At 46.7% G+C, this 20,674-nt stretch overlaps 1 protein-coding gene across 5 annotated transcripts in view; it reads right to left on the bottom strand.

The window, feature by feature from the left end:
* The window catches only part of OSCP1 (organic solute carrier partner 1), a 26,512-nt gene extending 5,838 nt beyond the window's left edge, over positions 1-20,674 (bottom strand). Inside the window, exons 1-6 of one of the 5 annotated variants that reach the window (XM_060625809.2) lie at positions 20,456-20,546; positions 13,043-13,108; positions 12,068-12,208; positions 10,846-11,000; positions 6,506-6,673; positions 5,658-5,738 (exon numbers count right to left, since the gene is read on the bottom strand). In XM_060625809.2, the coding sequence (XP_060481792.1) occupies positions 5,658-5,738; positions 6,506-6,673; positions 10,846-10,977 (381 nt within the window). In that variant the 5' untranslated portion in view covers positions 10,978-11,000; positions 12,068-12,208; positions 13,043-13,108; positions 20,456-20,546. Of the gene's footprint in view, positions 1-5,657; positions 5,739-6,505; positions 6,674-10,845; positions 11,001-12,067; positions 12,209-13,042; positions 13,109-15,464; positions 15,495-20,455 lie in introns of all 5 variants that reach the window. The other 4 variants (XM_060625813.3, XM_060625811.2, XM_060625812.2 and 1 more) reach the window with 4 other exon arrangements.

The raw sequence follows: 20,674 nt of genomic DNA, 5'->3' as shown, positions 1-20,674 counted from the left end.
CGTAAAATGGCAACAGGGGACAATACACAGCAGGATATGCTGGATGGTATATGCACAGTAGCCCACTGAGGAGAATGACCACAGGCATGGGAGTGGGCAGGGGTGAGTGTGGGTTTGGAGCTGGGCCCGGAAGAAGGTGGGTGTGAAGACACCTTAGAAGCAGAGATGGGAGGGGCACCTGCGTGGCTCAGTTAGTGAAGCATCTGACTCTTGATTTTGGCTCAGGTCATGATCTCATGATTTGTGGGTTTGGCTGGAAGACCTTTAAGGAATTTTTAACCTTAAGATTCTGTGACCAAGAGATGAGAATACAAGCATGGAGAAAGAAAATTTGGAGAGAGAAGTGGGAATATATGCATGTGCTAGACTCTCTGTGAGCCTAATTCTAATAAGGTTGACTATGTCATAGCAGGTCTGAAATGTATACATTTCAGTCCAGTGTGTGGTTGTGTCTGACCCGACAACCTGCCCTTGGCTGGATGGGACTGTTGGGTCTGTCTGCTTGCCCAGCCCCTCTGCTGGCCCTCAGCTGTTAAGTGTGGCTCTCCTGTCCTTCTCCTCTTCTTTCACCCTTTTTCCCCCCAAGTGACCTCCTCTATTCCCAGTGTTCACCTCTGTGCTGATGGTGCCCAGATCTCAAGCTGCCACTTGGTCTCCTGCCCTGGTCACTTGGTGCATCTATCCCATTGCCTATTAGACGTGTCTACCTATGGGTTCCGTGGGATGTACCTCCAATACACCCTGCTCAGAACAGGGTCATCGTTTGTCTTCCCAAACCTGATTCTCCTCTGGTGTTCCCAGTTGTAGCGACTGACGCCACCAGGGCACCACCTCAGCCGTCTGAGTTCCTCTCCTCGCCACCTTCCCGTGTGCATTCAGTCACCAAGCCCTGCAGACCCAGTAATTACTCCTTGTGTCTGGCCCCTCCTCTCCACCCTGGTCCCTAGTGCAGACCTTCGTCATCTCTGGCCTGGCCACTGCAGGTGCCTCCTAACTGGCCTCCCTGCCCCCCCTCACCTGGTTGTGAGCCATCCTCCATTCTGCGGTGAAGACCCTTCTTTTTTTTTTAAAGTTTATTCATTTTTGAGAGAGAGAGAGAGAGAGAGAGAGAGAGGCAGAGACTCCCAAGCAGGCTCCACGCTGTCGGTTCAGAGCCCGATGCGGGGCTTGAACCCATGAACCATGAGATCATGACCTGAGCGGAAATCAAGAGTCAGACACTTAACCAACTGAGCCAGCCAGGCACCCGTGAAGAGACACTTCTAAACTTCTATCAGGCTGTGTCCTTTTCCTGCTTTAGTGACTCTCTGCTGCCTGCCAGATAATGTCCAGTTGGCCCGTGTTCTTCTCTGCAGCCATGTTCCTCCTTGAATCCTATGTTCTTGCCATATCCAAACGCTTGCAGCCTTCTGCTGCCTCTGCACCATGAAATACACCAAACAGGTATGTGCCTCATGCCTTTACTGAGATGGTGTTCTCTACTTAGGATGTCCACTTAACCCCGCTCCTATTTTCCCATGGGCCTGGTGAAAATCCATTTTTTAAAAAAGATATCAGATCTTCTATGAAGACTTTTCTTTCTTTCTTTTTTTAAAAAGACATATAAGTAATCTCTACGTCCAATGTGGGGCTTGAACTCACGACCCCAAGATCAAGAGTCACATGCTCCACCGACTGAGCCAGCCAGACACCCCAACTTTTCTGATTCTCTGAGGTAGAACTGACTGCCCCTACCCCCGTGTCCTCCCTCTTTACGCTCTTCTATTTTAAAACCAAACATCTGTAAGGCACTTAGTGCATTTCCCCCTTCTCTAATGAGTTCCTGGGGGCAGGTAGCATGTTTCCTATGGAAAGAGGAAATGAAAGTCACAGGGCTGTGGGTCTGGAGTGCCGGATGAGGCATGTCCCTGAGCAGTCACGTTCCCCAGGACGGTGGCTGGACTCTGCTGGCCAGGAGGAGAGCCAGCCAGGGATGTCAATGCTCCGGGAACATGGGTGAGTGACTGGGCAGTCAGTTTCAGTGAGTGATGAGTGCAGGGCTTTGTGTGGTGTCGGGCTTACCGGTCTGTCCTCACTAGGGGAGGGCCAAGCTGGTGAGGGCAGGAGAATAATGATCTGAAAGCAAGGGGGAAGGTGGTGGAATGCTGACCATGCTTTTTACCTGTGGACAAGGGAGGATGACCAGCCTCCACCAAGAGACCAGAAGACTTTGAATGCCGTCTCTATGACTTATATATTCAATTGCTTATTTGACTTTGCTACTCAGATGCCTAATAGGCAAATCAAACTTAGACAAAATTAATTTTTCTACTCAAATATACTTCCCTCAGGCTTTCCCCCTCTCAGTTAATGGCACCACCTGCTGCTCAGGCCAAAAACGTAGTCATTCTTCATTCTTCTTTCTCTCCCTCCCCATGTCCAATTTCTCAGTAAGTCTTAACTGCTCTTGCCCAGAAGGGATACCCCAAATGTGAAGACTTCTCACTATCTCCACTGGCAGCAAGAACTGTCATTCTCTTTCTTTCTTTAAAAAAAATTTTTTTAACGTCTATTTATTTTTTCAGAGACAGAGACAGAGCATGAGCTGGGGAGGGGACAGAGAGAGAGGGGGAGTCACAGATTTCGAAGCAGGCTCCAGTCTCTGAGCTGTCAGCACAGAGCCCGATGTGGGGCTCGAACTCATGAACCATGAGATCATGACCTGAGCTGAAGTCGGACACCTAACCAACTGCGCCACCCAGGCGCCCCTCTTTTTTTTTTTTTTTAAAGATTTTATTTTTAAGTAATCTCTGCACCCAATGTGGAGCTTGACTTACAACCATGAGATAGAGTCACATACTCCACCGACTGAGCCAGCCAGGTGCCCCAAGAACTTTCATTGTCTTTAAAAAAAATGTTTATTTATTTAATTTTTATTTATAAAATAATAATAATTATTATTATTATTTAAAATTTTTTTTAATGTTTATTTATTATTGAGAGACAGAGAGAGACAGAGCATGAGCATGGGAGGGGCAGAGAGATGGGGGAGACACAGAATCTGAAGCAGGCTCCAGGCTCTGAGCTGTCAGCACAGAGCCCGACGTGGGGCTTGAACTCACAAACTGTGAGACCATGACCTGAGCTGAAGTTGGACGCCCAACCACTGAGCCACTCAGGTGCCCCTAAAATAATTATTAATTATTATTTTATTTTTTTGATAGAGGGCATGAGTGAGCAAAGGGCAGAGAGAGAGAGAGAGAGAGGGAGAGAGAGAGAGAGAGAGAGAGAGAGGGGGACGGAGAGAGAGAGAGAGAGAGAGAGAGAGAGAGAGAGAGAATCCCATGCATGCTCTGTGCTGTCACTCACGAACAGTGAGATCATGACCTGAGCCAAAATCAAGAGTTGTATTCTTAACCGACTGAGCCACCCAGGTGCCTCTAAATGGTTTGTTTTTTTTTGAGAGAGAGAGAGAGTGCACAAGGGGCAGATAGAGAGGGAGACAGAGGATCCGAAGCAGGCTCTGTGCTGTCAGTGGAGAGCCTGATGCGGGGCTAGAGCCCACGAACCGTGAGATCACGACCTGAGCCGAAGTTGGATGCTTAACTGACTGAGCCACCCAGGGGCCCCAAGAACTTTCATTTTTTACCCAGATTTCTACAGTAGTGTCCTAACTACAGTCCTATTTCCACCCTTGTCCCATACAGTTCATCTTCCAGAACACAAATCAGATCACGTTATTGTTCACCTTAGGCTGCCTGAAATGTTTGTTTTCTTTACTCTTAAAATAAACTCCTCACTTGGGTACAAAGCTAAGTCAACTGGTAGGTACCAGTTTAGTTATAACTGGCATCTGTTCTGATGAGTCAGTGCCCACGACACACAGCTTGTTAACTGTATCACTCCTGCCTACATAGGCTTCACTCACACTGGCTTTGTCTCTGTCCAAGGAACACATCACGCTTTTTCCATCTCAGGATCTTTGAACTTGCTGTGCATTCAATTTAGATGCACTTCCCTGAGATGTCAACTCATGTGTCTGTCCTCAGAAAGGCTGCCCTTGACATGTATTTAACTCTATCATCTAAGGATGTGCTGTCCAGTACAGTAGCTACCAGTCAAGTGTGGCTGTTAAAATTAACTTGAAAATTCAGTTTCTCTGTCACACTAGCCGTATTTTAAGTGTTCCATAACCATATGTGGCTAGTGGCTATCATGGTAGACAGCACAGATATAGAACATCTCTGTTGCGACAGAAAGTGCTATGAGACGCTGCTGGTCTAAAGGGACATTCCATCCCAGTTGCTCTCTATAACTTTACCTTATCTTGTCATTTTCCTAAAAGTTATCAGAACCAGAACGTGACTTACTTGTCCTCCCCGTCTCTTCCTACTAGTGTAGAACCTCCCCCAGGCAGGGCCTTTGTCTTGTTCACCCATGTATCTCTCACCCTAGTATCTCAGACACTGAGTGAGTATAGAGTAGGCACTCAATAAACATGTGTTGGACTGACTAGTTTTACAGAATGAACTGATTCCAAGGGCGGTGGATAATCGAGGGGAGGTATAGGGAACATTCTACGAAGAGGCAAAGATGGAATGATGCGTCCCAACATCCGAAACAATGGGAAGAACACGAGGGAGGTCCACGAGGGAAGGAAATGGGAATGGGAATGAGAGTCTGGTTGAGGGTAGGTGATCTGAGGAGACCGCCTTTGAGGAGGCAACTCTGCAAGGGTTCTGGAGGGCTGAGGGGGTTGGGGATTGGGATGGTTGTAAAGAACTGCTCAGGATTTCAAGTGGATTCCCACTAACAAATCTAAAGACTATCAAGACTGTTTTGAAAACAGAGAAAATCTGTGTAGGCAATCAGACATTGCGGCCGAGCAGAAACACCTTTAAAGACCAGCCTCGGAAAACCAGCCAAGTGTAACGGAGCAGCAGCGGAATATCGTCAGGATATGTGATTCCTATTTTTCTTCATGGACATTCAGATGTTTCACTGCCTGCCTACTTGGCAATTAAAGCTTAATATATTTTGTGGTTTAATATATTTTAATGATTTTGTTATAAACTTATTATTAGGAGTGTCTTTTCATTATAATGGATTTTATCTCATCAGAATTGAGAAATCAATATGGCTGCTTATATCACCACAATCCATAAAACAATGTCCACACAGGCACCGTCCTGAGGAGAATATGATGCAGGGTTTTCAATATTTTAAAGCAATACAAAACTTAATCTTATTTGTACTTTCATATATTTTTTAAAATTTTAATCGATGACTATGAGAGATCTTAATTTATGTTGGTGTTATTATTACTCCCATCTATGGTGAATAAAATTATTCATGAGGGTTAAAAATGAAATTGGCCTCTGAGTTGAAATCTATTTGTCTTCCCCGGTCCACGGAGAACACATTTCCTCTGGAGAAGGGAACAGACCATATTTTAAAGAGATACATAAGGTAACTGGGCAAGAATGGCGATATCACTGTCTTCCTTGGTCCATTTGAAAACTGCTGAGATTTGTTATCGGCAATTTTATCATCATGGAGCCAAGCGCTGAGGACACCACTAACTGGGCCACCTCAGGCATCTTCTGCCTGGCCCCTTGGCACCCTGTTTCCCTAGGACAGCAGTGGCAGGGTGCTCCTGGGGCCACCCACTCACTCACCCGGATGTGCAGGTCCTGGAAGAAGGTGAGGAGGGTCTGCCGGATCAGCTGGAACTCCCCCGCAGAGAGGCCCCCGTATGTCTGCCAGAGGCAAAGCAGAAAGAAGCACTTCACCTCCAGAAGTGAGGTGGGAAGGGCAGACAGGCAGGGCTAGGCGGGCACTCAGGGGCTGGAGCCAGAGAGGCCAACAGGGGACTCAGGGAACTCGGCTGCTGGGGGAGGAGGGGCGGCAGGAGAGCCAGCCCGGCTCCCTCCCCAGGGGGAGAGACCCCATTATGGTACCCTTCACTTCTCCCTTCTCCCGTTCAGATTTAGCAGAACATCCACCGTGAACTCCTTCTCAGAAGGGTCAGGAGAAAATGGCCGTGCTTGTGCTCTGTGTCATTGCTTTCCCAGCGTTGAAGGCAACGGTGAGAGCGCATAAGATGGGAAGGCCTATTATATGACCTTTTAATCTATTTTTAGATACTTGTAGATTTTTAGAATTTTGGGGAGAGAGGCAGGCTTTGCCTATTCTGTCTGTCATAGAATCTAGCTGTTCTTTTTTTTTTTTTAAGACGTTTATTTATATTTTGAGAGAAAGAGAGAGAGAGACAGAAAGAGAGAGGAGGGAGGGGCAGAGAGTGGGGGAGAGAGAGAATCTCAAGCAGGCTCTGCACTGTCAGCACAGAGCCCCAAAGACGCGAGGCTCGAACTCACAACAGTGAGATCATGATGTGAGCTGGAATCAAGAGTCGGACACTTAACTGACTGAGTCACCCAGGAGCCCCAGAATCCAACTGTTCTTATCAGGGGGAATGAGAACAAGAACAGGGCTGAGGGATGATGAGCTGGCGGTGACCTCTTACTTCAGTCAGCTGCCGGAAAATCTCCTCCACTTGATGCAGGATGGCTGGGGAGTCTTGGATGAATCCCTTGATGGCATCTAAATGATTGAAAGTGACGAGCAACACATCCTTGGGGCGGGGGCACAGCAATACTTGGTGTTTGAAAGCCATAGTCATCAGGTCATAGAGCTGAGCAAAATAAAGGGGATCAGAGAAGTAGACATCAGCACCTCCACACAATCATTCGGTCAAGCATTTACTGAAAACCAGTTCTCGGCATATCATACAGCTCGGGTGACCACGTCAGTGATCACTCAAACCAAGATACTTTTGAGAGTCAAAGGGGATAACATTAGTAATTAAGCCAGAGCAGCAGGAGGAGCATGAAGCCAGACCAGTGGAGGAGCATTCCTGAGAAAAGGAGGATTTCTGGTCAGCTCACATGTGTTGCTAATGGAACACGTTTGGGACAGTATCGGCAGCCACGGGGCCCTGGACTGGTGCTGGCCTCAGAGAGCGAAAACCCAAAAACCAGCCCTCCACCACTGTGGCCGATGTGCTGGATGGCCCTGGCCAAGTCCCTCCACCTCTCTTGAGCCTGAGCTTTCACATGTGTAAAAATTATTCCCTAATTTCCTGTCATTGCGGAACTGCTGAGAGGAGGCAGGGAGATGGTATGTGCACATGTGGCAAATGTAAGGTCCCACAACCATGTAGGAGCAGTTTTAAACGCTGAACGGTACTTAACGAGATATCAACAAGCCCCCCATGGGGTCTGACCGTCCATGAGCGGGAAGAGGCGAGACACTGGTGAGGACCAAAGTGGTCACGATAGGTTTTGCGGGAGCAGAAGGCTGCAGTCGTAGGTTCACACCGACTGAGGGAGGGGACAGGCATTCTAGCTGAGGGCAACAGCATGTAGGAGGGCCTGAAGGCAGCAAGGAGTATGCTATTTTCCTGGGAGAAGGAGGAGGACAGCCTGATTGGAGAGGGGAATTCGTGCTGGGGTCGGTGGGAAACAAAGTTGGATAAGTATGGCAAGATTAGAATATTAAAGGTTTTAGAAAGACAGGCAAACTTATTTACTTATTTATTTTTAATTTTTTTTAAATGTTTATTTTTGAGAAACAGAGAGACAGAGCACAAGCGGGGGAAGGGCAGAGAGAGAGACGGAGACACAGAATCCCAAGCAGGCTCCAGGCTCCGAGCTGTTAGCACAGAACCCGAAGCGGGGCTCGGACTTACGAACCATGAGATCATGACCTGAGCCGAAGTCGGATGCTTAACTGAGTCACCCAAGCGCTCCAAGGCAGGCAAAATAATTTGGACTAGACGTGGTGGGGATTAGAGAGCTACTAAATTTTTCCGAGGTGTCGTGACAGAAGTAGTGGTTAAGCCAGATCAGTGAATCTGGCAATGATAAAATGAGATGGAGCGGAAGGGAGACTGGAGTTGGGGAGATTGGCTAGTACCTGGCTCCTGATAGGTGTGTAATAACATCTAGTGACTACAAGAATGAAAGAAACTGGGCTCGGTCTGTCACATCCAGCGTCGGGCTTCCGGCTCAGGTCACGAACTTGTGGTTCATGGGTTCAAGCCCGGCATCCGGCTCTGTGCTGATGGTGCGGAGCCTGCTTACGATTCTCCCTCTCTCTCTGCCTCTCCGCTGCTCCCAGTTTCTCTCTCTCTCTCAAATTAAATAAATAAAAACTTAAAAAAAAAAAAAAGAATGAAAGAAACTTTGCTGGAGTAATCCAGATGTAAGGCCTGGTATAAAGACGGTGGGCATGGAAAAGGCAGGGCAAGGAAGCACACGTGACTCTTCAAAGGAAAAGCGTCCCATGTGGCGACTGCCTGACTAGGTTTGGGGACGAAGATAAGGGCTGTCTGAAATGCGTTTTCCATCTAGTGCTCAGAAGGCCAATGCTGACGGTGGCAGGGCAGTCTGGGGGATGCGGGGCAGAAGGAAGCAGTCTGGGAGAGAAGCTACCGGCACGTTCGAGGCAGGGTGGAGACTATACGCTCTGACGATCTAGTGTGGTGCTGAGCACGATCACATACATCACCTAGTTTGGTCCTGTTTACTCTTCACACGGACTCTATGATGGAGAGGTTAGCCCAAGTTTAAAAACGAAGAGACTTGCCTGATTTTACATAGCTGGTAGTAAGTGGCAGGGCGAGATTTGAACTCAGGATGGTCAGATCCTACGGCAAGAGGAGCACCCTGGTGTGTGTGTGTGTGTGTGTGTGTGTGAACATAAAATACTAAAGATATAGATTTGAGACTCTCTGCCGTCATTGCCAGACATGAAGCACCTGCTGTGGATAGGACACCACGCAAGGAATCAAGGATAAAAACAGGTATAAGATGAAGAAATGAAAATTCAGATTATTCAGTAAATTGAGTCTCATAGCTTGTAACTGGTAGAGCTAGATACTTGAATCCAGGTTAAAAATTTTTTTTTATTTATTTACTCTTGAGGGAGTGTGCATACATGTGAGTGGGGGAGGGGCAGAGAGAGAGGGAGAATCCCAAGCAGGCTCCTTGCTGTCAGCGCAGAGCCTGACGCAGGGCTCGATCCCACGAATTCTGAGATCGTGACCCAAGCTGAAATCAAGGGTTGGATGCTTAACCCACTGAGCCCCCCAGGTACCCCAAGAATCTAGGTTTTTTGATTCCAAATTCTGTGTGCTTTCTCTACGAAAACGTAGACCTTCTTAAAGGCAGAAGAGTGAGCAGAGCGGAGAAGATGATTAACACTGATTGAACATCTATTACGTGCCAAGCCTAGGTGTGCTATGTTTTCTCATTGAATCCTCCTTGAACTGATACGAACAAGCTATTATTATCCCCATGTTATAGATGAGAAACCGGAGGCCCAGGGAGATCAAGTAACTTTCCAGAAGTAAGTGAGAGGGGGTAAGGGCACAGTTAAAGCCAGTCTGTCTCCCCAAGGTTCCCAGCTTCCAGCATTAAGTGAGCACTGATTTTGCACACTCAGCGCTCACTGTCAGTCCTCAGGATTTTAAAACCTTCACATAACGGAGACACTAAAAAATAAATTATTTAAAAATTATTATTGTTATTGCTATTATTAAAAATAACTGAAGCCCATATTTCATTCAGATTTCATTAGTTTCCCCTAACGTTCTGTTTCTGTTCCAGGACCCCATGTTACATTTAGTCATCAGGTCCCTTAGGCCTCTCTTGGCTGTGACAGTTTCTCTAACTTTGCTTGGTTTTGGTGGCCTTGCGAGCTTTGAGTACTGGTTAGGTACTTTGTAATGTGACCTCCAAATGTCATCTGACGTTCTTCTCACGATTAGACCGGGGTTGTGAGTGTTCGGGGGGGTCGAGTGCCATCCTCATCACATCCCATCGGGGTACATACTACCGACATGACATCACTGTTGACGTGGACCTTGATCGTCCCGGCGGAGGTAATGTTTGTCACTTCTCCACTGAAAGTTAGCTGGCCCCTCCCCTTCTGTACTGGCCTCTTTGGAAGGCAGTCACTGAGTGCAGCCCCCACACAGGGAGCACGGGGTTATGCTCTCCTTTCTTGATGGCAGAGCATGCTCTGAACAGGAGATTCTTCTGAATAGGAGATTTGTCTGTTCTCTGCCATTTATTTATTTGAAATTATCATTTTAAAAATCAGAGTGCCCCAACAATTTGTTCCCCAAAGGAATAGATATGTTCATGTTCTTTTTTTTTTTTTTTAATTTTTTTTTTTTAACATTTATTTATTTTTGGGACAGAGAGAGACAGAGCATGAATGGGGGAGGGGCAGAGAGAGAGGGAGACACAGAATTGGAAACAGGCTCCAGGCTCTGAGCCATCAGTCCAGAGCCCGACGCGGGGCTCGAACTCACGGACCGTGAGATCGTGACCTGAGCTGAAGTCGGACGCTCAACCGACTGAGCCACCCAGGCGCCCCGTTCATGTTCTAAGTAAAGACTGAACAGTCTCGAATTTGCTTTTAAAAATGTCTGGTTTCCTCATCACAAAGCTTAGATTTGTTAAGAATGAAGCAGAATTAGTGTTTAGGGTGGGGCACCTGTGTTCGGTTGAGGTTCCTAGGTGTGTTCCTAGTGTTCCCAAATATGGGCACGGATGCCAGCCCTCTCTGGGCAGGTGGAAGGACACGAACATCAGAGGGGTTGGGATGGATGACTTGAGGTCTTTTCTAACTCCAAAACTCAATACCAACACCTGATACTTGTGAGTGCCTTTTTTTTTTTTTTTCTTTTTGGCAAGGCACCATTGCATACATCATCTCATTTGACCCAGTCTGTGCTCATCCACAAAGGGTGCAAGAGGTGCAACCAAGGGGACAGAGGCAGCTGTCTGCTCTCACCTTATCCATGCTGGCCTGGTTCAGTCTCATAATGGAGGCGTGAGCCAGGCGGTCGTAGACGGTCCTCAGGGCCTTCTTGGAGTAGAGCTCTTGGGGTTTGAACAATTCCTCCATAAACTTTCGATTGAACATGGTTGAGATGATGTCGTGCAGAACTGTAGAGACAAGAGAGGATACAGCTGAGCGAGGTACTGGAGGAAGCTGTATTCGGGAAATGGTCTCTGTGTATGAATGGGATGCAGGGGCCGGTCTAAGCGGAGCTGGGGATGCTGATGTGCTGGTGAGATGTGCTCCCTTGGGATAAACCACACAGGTGTTCCAATAGAAAGCGGGGTCCAGAGTGCCTTATGAGCCTGTCCCAGAGCAAACATAAATGTGACAATGTATAAATGTATCATGCTTTAGGGGCTATAAGCCACTTTTATACATGTATTATCTCACTTGATGGGGGAAATGTTTCTTCTTTCTTTAAAAAAGATTCCTATGAACATTTTCGATCTCTTCCTTGAAATGAGAGGCAGTATTGCTCTTTTTGTCTGTTTAGCTAATCTGTAACGTTTTTACTTAAAATTAAATTTCATAAAAATGGGACCAATAATGGTAATTGACTCTGTTTAAAGAAAAAATACTTTATGAAAATAGACAAGTCTACCCACTGGTTAGAGATTTCTAGTGTTTCTACAAGACATGTACTTCATGCACCATTTTAGAATGCCTTGATTTCTACATTTGATCTATAATATTGATATTACACTGTGGTGATATGTCTCAGTGTTGTTCAAATGGAAAGTTTCCATCTGGTGAGAATAAAAGTCCTAAGGCATGTGCAAACCAAAGTGTCTATAATTCTAGTCGCTCATTCACTCATTCAATTAACTATTTTGTGCTGCTCAAATAACATTAGTTGAGGGCTAGGAAAACCATCTGGTATAAGAAATAGGACCAGGTATGTATGAACACAGATTATTCTTAATTAAGCCAGATATATGCTGACCTCAGGGTGAGAGTATATGAATACTGAGAATATACATTCATAGCAATTAAAACTTGCAAGAAAACTGATTATTTAGAATAATGATACAAAATCAATGACTAAACATGAGTGATTATCACCGAAGGATACAAATGCCCCTTTCTCTTGCCACACAAAGGTGGCACCAGGTGATTGGTTGTGACCATGAATTTTAGAGACTGAAGGCAAGGTAGTGTGGTCAGGTCATACCTTTAAGTCATGGATAGAAGTACCCTGAGCGCTCAGGCCAGCACTAAAAAGCATCTGGGCACCTGGCTGGCTCAGTTGGTGGAGTGTGCGACTCTTGATCTTGGGGTTGTCAGTCTGAGCCCACATTGGGTGTAGAGATTCCTTAAAAAAAGTAAAATCTTAAAAAAAAGGCATCTCGAAGAACATTTTTGGGGGAAAGGGGAGCTGGGGGCTAGTTGTGTCTAAATCTTTTTTTTTAATGTTTATTTATTTATTTTTAAGAGAGAATGTGTGAGCAGGGGAGAGGAGCAGAGAGAGAGAGGGAGACAGAGGATTTGAAGCAGGCTCTGCGCTGACAGCAGAGAGCCTGATGCGGGCCTTGGACTTAGGAACCATGAGATCATGACCTGAGCCAAAGTCAGACGCTTAACCGACTGAGCCACCCAGGCACCCCCAGGCTGTTTTTAAATCTTACATGGAAGGGCTACGGAGAAAGAGCAGAAGCCCCCTCCCCACCTTTTTTAACAGAAAAGAACTAAATGACTGTGGCTCCTTGCAGAAGTGTTGAACTCACACTTGACTTAGGACTTCACTCTAGGCTCTATCTTCTTTGTGAGGAAGAACTCCATTACCAATATAGGGTAGGCGTCACCTCTGACAATTTGAACCCATTGCAGCATTCCCCTAATGTGCACTAACATTTCCCCAGTGTGGACAGTTTGGGGACATATGAACTCTTCTGGGTTTGCTTCATGAATGGTCTTTTGTCTTTGGCCAAAACAAGCAAGGGCCTGCAAGGAACATAGCCTAGATCAAGTGCAGAATTTGCAAGGGAATAGGTACAAATGCAAAGCCACATATAAGCCCTCAAAAGAAAGAATTTGAAGAATTTTCCAGATTTATGTAGGGCAAGGAGGAGTGCCAAAGAGGCAGAATTCCAGTTGAAGAATCACATCAGCTCTGGTTATGTCAGTGTTTACAAAAGCTGCCATTTACCTGGGTGCTGGGTCGTTTCTCTAGAGTCTTTGAGTCCCTAGCAGCTTAGACCCAAATACATCAGTTCTAAAAGAAAGAAAATGGCAGGGTGAGTGTTAGTCACTCTGGCAAAGTAAAAAGCAAAGTGAAACCTTTCCCTCTGGGAAGTGAATAGGCCACGTATCACCATGGCTCCTTGTACCAGAACAACCAGAAAGTTTACCTGTCATTAGGAGTACAGCACACCCTGTCTCTGTGGGCAGAGCGGTGAACACAAATGACCCCAAAGAAGAAATGACAGTTTTATGATTGGGCTCTGGCACCCAGGGCTCTCGCCTCTCAAATTTAAGTCTTTGGAAAGAGTATGGGGGCACAAATTAACAGGCTTACAGCTCACGATGCGTTTTACCCAGCACTTGGTTGAGGCGGGCCTAAATCTGTACCGGACTCGAGATAAACGCCAGGGCACGAGGAACGGAAGGCTGTCCTTCCCTAGAGAAGCAGTCCATGCTGTATTGAAGTTAAACCCGAGAAACGATTTTAAGCAGACCTGTCGGTCTGTCTTGGTGTTAGCTTTCTGCACTCACATGAGCTCTGCCTAATTTCACGAGGCAGGAATGTGCTAGGAGCTAGGTGACAGCCTGCAGGGACTAAGGGCAGGGAAGGAAGTAATTTTTAACAGGTGCATCAGAGAGGGTTAGTAGCTGAGTTCTTAACATATCGGGCTGCTTGTCCTGGGTTCTGACTATGAGGTCAGGTTCTGCTTGTTATTTAAAAATGCCTAAGTTGGGGTGCCTGGGTGGCTCAGTTGGTTAAGCGGCCGACTTCGGCTCAGGTCATGATCTCGCGGTCTGTGAGTTCGAGCCCCACGTCGGGCTCTGTGCTGACAGCTCAGAGCCTGGAGCCTGTTTCAGATTCTGTGTCTCCCTCTCTCTGACCCTCCCCCATTCATGCTCTGTCTCTCTCTGTCTCAAAAATAAATAAACATTAAAAATTTTTTTTAAATGCCTAAGTTAAAATAAATTCCAGTGATTCAATTATGTATACTCACAGCCTTCGTGATTCACGTCTCACCTGAAATTCCACCATGTGTCAAGAGGTGGGCCAAAAATCGCTCAAGAGAAGTGGTAAAATGCAATAAAAGTGTATCGAGGACTTTGGGTGTGTTTTTCTTGGATCCTGGCCTAGATGAAATAATTCTCTTGATGAAAGCAACTGGGTTTTTAAAAATTTTTTAAATGTTTGTCTATTTTTGAGAGACAGAGTACAAGCAGGGGAGGAGCAGAAAGAGAGAGACGCAGGATCTGAAGCAGGCTCCAGGCTCTGAGCCGTCAGCACAGGGCCTGACACGGGGCTTGAACCCACAAACAGTGAGATCATGACCTGAGCCAAAGTCAGATGCTTAACCGACTGAGCCACCCAGGCGCCCCTGAAGGCAAGTGGGTTTTTACCAACTACCTCTGCTCTACATTTAATTGTTATGGGGAATATGCAATTTGGAACCGAGCCTAAAAGGGAGAAGCTTCCAGGTGGTTACCATTTTTGAAACCTTACTATGTTCCAGGCACTGGGCTTAGAACTTTCCGTGCGTTATCTCATTTAAACCCCAAGAAAACACTGAATTACTCTCCTTATTCTATCAAGGAGGACCACTGAATCTTAGGTTAAAGTCCAAGGTCACATAGCTGGTGGTGGAAGCGAAATTAGGATGGGTGTTTGATTTTACCGTCTGTGCTCTTACATATTACGTATGTCATCTCCTCGGCATACTTGGTATGGTGAGAGCATTTAAAATCTTGAGGACGATGGCCGATGGCGTGCATAAACCGCACCCAAATGTCAAGTGATGGAAGGCACTTGTGACATTTAAAGGTGGGGAAGGCTAAGGTTTTATTCTGGGGAACTGGCCAAATTTTCAGGTTTGCTGCTGGTTGTAGGTGAAGGGGAAACTGAAGATTTGGCACGATTAGGTCCTGGTGCATGCATGCTGCAGCCCACAGGCTCCCGTTTTTCTCCGTTGCTCAGTAGAGATCTCTGTGTGCTAAGGAGAACGGCTCGGGGAGGAGCACCGGTGTTGAAGCGCAATTCTTTGGCTGCACGATACTGTCACGTAATGGTTTTAAGGACTACCGGATAGGACAGTCTCCCCAGATGTGTAGCTGCTGTCTTGGTGGTCCCTGTCAAACTTGGCACTGATGAGAAGAGACAAATACCTAGGGCGCCATATGGTCCTTTGGCCAAAGTTTGCTTGGTTTTCATCTTACGTGCTGCATTTATTTAAGTAAGAGATTCCACCATACAACCAACGTCTTGGCTAAAGAGAAACTCACGCCTGTGTTTTCCCTTAGGAGTATTTAGAGTGGTCCCACAGGAAGCCCAACGATACAGGACAGAGTGAGCCTGTGGATGCAGACTGAACGCATGCAGCCCAGAGATAGCATACCTCGTTTTCTGTCCACCTCTGTCCATTCATCTACATGAAGCATATAAAAAGAAAACACCAGTTCATGAAGCAATAACATTTTTTTCAAGGAGGCTTTAAAAACACCAATTCCGACGTTGTGGCCTATGAAACTTTAGTTTGCAGGTGGGCAGTGACGTCTAATGCGGATACCCTGCCTTCCATTTGAGACTTTGGAAAGGACGATAGGTAAATAACGAGTTCCAAAAGAGCCCTGGAGAGGCTAAGTCTTTTAGAGGGGGGCCTCGTGGGAGAGGAAACCCAGGAGAAACTAGCTACCTTGGGGTTGATCTTGAAAGGCCTGAGGAGTCATTTTCTGATGCTGTGAGAATACACACCATTCAAAGGCTTTTACAAACACTAACTTTCATGAGGAAGACTCCCCAGAGTAGGTAGAGAGAGGATTTTCTTTTTCTACAACCTGATTTTTTTTTGATTAAGATTTCCCTTTCCAGAGTACAGATGGAACTGCTCCAGATAGAAAACTTGAAAGGTGAACCAAAAGGAAAAAATGTCCATTTGTTTCTGATTTACTTTTTACATATAGATGCATGACTCCCATGTAAAAAGAGGGCAATAATGAGGGGACCACTGTAAAAGAAAGCCCCTGAGGACAAAAGCGGATGGGGACATGCCAAGAGGAAACCAAATGAGGAGAAAGGTACTTGGCTGGAGAAATCCGTGAGAATCAAGACCCTTTATAGGTTGAGATCCGGCTCTACCATTTGCTAGCTATGTAACTTCAAGCAATTTATTGAACCTCAGTTTCTTCATCTGTAAAATGGGGATCGGAACAGCACCTACATCACAGGGTTGCTGTGGGGATGAAGCAGATAACACGCATCAAACACTTAGCTGGCTTCTCTTCTGGCTCCGCTTTCTGTACTGCACAACTTTGGACACTACCCATAAAGGATGAAATGTGGCTTTTTTCTTTCCTTAATTTTCTGGGGGCAGATTTCAATGTTGAACTCCAATACCACGCCCTCTAAGCAGGGTTCAACATGCATCCACATTCTTATTTATTTATTTATTGCATCCACATTTTAAACACATTTTGTAATTAATGGTCTCTTTTGGAAACATTTGCAAAATAGGTTGTTTCAGAGGTGATTTCTGAAGTTATAATTGAGCATCCATGCGCCTTCAACATACAGCACCAACAGCACCTAAGAAATCAGTTTGAAAGCACAGCCCGTGCCATGCCCTAAGTGGTGGCAAAAGGTTCCCACTGCAAGGTTAGACTCCTCTGGGAAAATTCACCATCTTTTTTCCCCACAAGTCACAGGCTTTTGGAGAGAAAATACTGGGGGAGCAGCACCAAGAACCTGGCCTCTTGGAGCAGATACTGGTTTCTTTGGCATAATGTCCACAACCTCTGTCTTTTAGTGGCATTTATTTTACAGGCGGTCTTGCCTGATGCGTTCGTGGGCAGAGGGGTGGTGCTGCAAGGGGCCCGGTACTCTAAGAGACAGTGGCTCCCTGCTGCTGGCAAAATCGGGTCCTGGGTACGGGCACTCCTGCAGGCAATGACACTCAGCTCCAGCAGAGGTCGCTCTAGTGCTGTGCGCCCCACGTCCCTGTCCTCCTGAGGACCTCAGGAAGGTAAAAACCATGTCCTGACTTTCTGTTATTCTTCCTGATGACTTGGTTGCAACAATTCCACTTTAGTATTTTGAATGGGAGGAAGGCTCAATATTATCCAGAGCTGCCTGCTAAATTGGAACTAGAAAAATAAAAACAGAATCTCACCACCATTTGGTTGCTCAGTAAGTACTACGCTGTGATCTGCTTGTCCTGGAAAAATCACTTCCTGGCTCTATGTCTCAGTTTCCCCTTCTATAAAATGAGGAGTGTAAACAAAATGTAATAGGGTCTTATTTAGGAGTATTTTTGAGAGGACAGGAGGCAAAGGCAGCTTTTATTATTCTTGCTGTTGCTTAAAACGTGGGACATTCATATGCAACACTCAAAAGTTGCCCCACAGAGACGGCACTTCCTTTCTGTTGAATGCTAAACTAGAGGCTGCATTGTGGCGAAAAACTGCAATATGTGCGCTGGCCTTGTGGGAGCGGGATGGCCTCCAGGAGACCAATTAGTCGTGTAAGATACTGAAAACACCTAGAAGAAATATGATTTCCATTCACGGCATCAACGAGGACTTGTTTACCGTGTCTGGTGTTTTATAGGCCTCTGTGCGCCAGTAATTCCACAGTGGCTCCTGCAGCTACGCCAACTCTCAATGGGGGGGACACAAGGGTGTTTCTCAGCTTTGTGAATCCTGAGCCCTCTACCCTGTTTTGTCACTGTCTTCTACAAGTCCCCATGAGCCAGCTACCCTCTGTCATTCCTTTCCTAAAATCAGTGGGGTATGTTGGATACGTTTTTCAAAGCTCTCCCCCTCTTCTCCACCTCCCATCCCCCCTCCCAATGATTCTGATACAGTCCCCCCACGTATGGAAGTATAGTGCAGCAGTTGAGGACATATTCATTGAGAGTGTGAGCTCTGGAGCCTGATGACCTGGGTTCAAATCCTTTACTCTTCCTCCTACTGGCTATGTAACCCTGGGCAAATTAGCTTCCCCAACTGTAAAAAGGGGATAGTATTACCTAAAGGATAGTATAGCTGTGGGGATTAAGGTCTTCAGAGAGGTCCTTGGTACACGGTAAGTGCTAGGTAAATGTTTATTGTTGTTGTTAGGAAGATATGTCAGCTCCCCCCCCCCCCCTCCCCCGCCCGCCCCGTTTTAGAATCAGTTGCTGGATGAGACTGATCCAAAGCCCTGAATTCTGTGAATACACAGAACGGCTGGATCAGGCTCCACCCAGCATCTCACAGGATGTCTGACACTCACCCAAACTGTGGAAGGAAGGAACCAGCGAGTGGATGTGAATTGCTAACGATGGCCGAAACTCCCTAGAGCTGCGCTCAGCAAACCCAGAAGGACTATAGCTCTTGAAGACAAAGGAAACCCATCCCTTCGCATTCAGAGGGTCTTGTCCTGACCCCCCCCCCCCTTGAAAGCCAGCACCTGCTACTCATTGTGCAAAATATGCTGAATACAAGATCTCATTCAATTCTTACAACTTTGCTGTAAGTATGTATGATTCCCATTTTATGGAAAAAGAAACGGTCTCATTGAGGTTACACTCCAAAATCACACAGCTGGTTAAATGGCAGAGCTACAGTTGGAACCCAGTTGTATGACTGCAGTGAGTGTGCTCTTAATTGCTAATTTACACTGTCTTCTGAGATGCAGGCAGCCAGGGCAAGGACTACCTGTCAGCTCACTAGTGCCATCAGGCGCAGTGAAATCACAGAACATATGGGCCAAGGAAGACAGAAGCCTCTTGAGGAAGAAATGGCAACATCATATAAAACAGCCAATTTAGATCATCAGTTCAACAAACACTGACTCAACACCAATTTATTCTGGCCTAGGCATTATGCTAGGTGCTAGAGTACAAAGCTGAATAAAACCCTCACGTGGGGGGGAGACACCCAAAGACTGTTTCAGTATAACATGGCCAGTGACAAGGTAGGGAGAGGCATGCATGGAGTGCTATGGGAGGATTCTCAGACCCTTTCCCCATTTTCCCGAAGGAGATGATTCTTAAGCTGAAAATGCAGGATGGAAGGGGAACTATTAGCACAGAAATGGCAGGTTTGGGGTAGAATGGGGATTACTAGCATGGAAATCTGAATGCACATGCTTTAAATGTAGACCTATGATTAAGATACACAGTAGGAGGCAGGCAGTGGTGGAAGGTAGGACTGCAGAGGTGGAGAGAGATCATGTCAGCGAGGGCCCTGAATCATCCTGCCGAAGACTTGGTCTCCATCCAAACAGCAGTGGAAAGCTGACAAAGGGTTTTAAGTAGCGGGGAGTATGGACAGATTTGCATTTTAGAAAGCTCACAGGCGGCAGTGTGCAGAATGAATGGAGGGGGTATGCTGCAGGGAACTCTTTTTATCTCTTTGTGCATAGACTTGGACTCAATCGCACAGGCACAACAGTGAATATCTGAATATGTATGCTTAACGTCCGAATATGCATGTTTAACATCAGTTGAGCATACAGACTGTTGGAGAGAATAAATTTTTAATCTTGGGTCATGTCAGTTACCTTTATATCAACTCTTCTTTCTCTACCTTGAAATACAGATTTCTTTCATACTTAATCCCAGGAAACTTGGTGAAAGCGGATGTTGGTTGAGAGGAAGGAAAAGAGGGAGAGGATAAGGGTGGCAGAGAGTTCTGGGTGGTCATTTCTCTGGAAATTAGACGTGGTGTATATGGGTATATATATGGGGTATATGGGTGTATGGGTGACAGCGTTTGCATTTTAGAAACTCTCATATAATTATCTCCAGAACTGCCTTCTCTTCCAGTAATTGTAAAGAGAATAACTTAAAAGTCACTTGTGTTTTCTTATTTATCTGTTTTTCCAGAACCCCATCTTTCTAGAAATAGCTTCTGAAATGAGCAAGACTTGCCTCCAGTTCATGAAGGAGGCTACTACACAGAGGACAGGAGAATCCACACCTCGTTGGAGTAGAGGATTCTTGGACTGGCAAGGAGTTTGTCGCCAGGTGGTGGGCGGCTGGGACTCCTACATTTGGGAGGGATCATTTGTCAAGAGAGATTGGGAGATCATCTCTCCAATTTGAGGGAGGGGGGAAGGAAATTGGAGGTGAGGGTGTCAGGTCCCCTAATAATATACCTTAGCGCGGGTATTTAGTCCTTCTGCTGCGAAAATTTTTTTTTGGAGAATTTGACTCCTGAGGGGCTCTGACCAGACGGGGCTGTGGCGTTATGGGGCTGGCTATAGAAGCGCGGGGTGCAGCGGTGTTGGTCAGTCTGCAGGGGGGCCTGGCTGGGGGGACGGGGTCCAGCTGTGAGCGCCGGGGCGGCGGGGAGGGGGCCGGGCTGCGGGGCGTGGGGCCGGCTGCGCGGGCGGGGCGCCTCTCACCTTTGCGGGCCTTGTCTCCCGGGATGTTCTGGGCCCGCAGCCGCTGGTCCAAGATGTAAAGCATCTCCCCGCCCAAGTTCAAGAAGAGCAGCGGTAGCGTCCGCACCGACATGGTGCCAGATACCAGCGGGGCAGGCGACGAGCCCCGGGGTTGGGTGGCGGGAGGCCTAGACTCACAGCCGCCGCGTCGCCTCGCTTGGTTGCCAGGGTAACGCGGCG

The sequence above is a fragment of the Panthera onca genome, chromosome C1, assembly GCF_046562875.1.
Source record: "Panthera onca isolate mPanOnc1 chromosome C1, mPanOnc1 haplotype 2, whole genome shotgun sequence".
NCBI lineage: Eukaryota > Metazoa > Chordata > Mammalia > Carnivora > Felidae > Panthera > Panthera onca.
The sequence above is the reverse complement of the archived record's forward strand: the minus strand, read 5'-3'. Positions and strand labels throughout refer to the sequence as shown.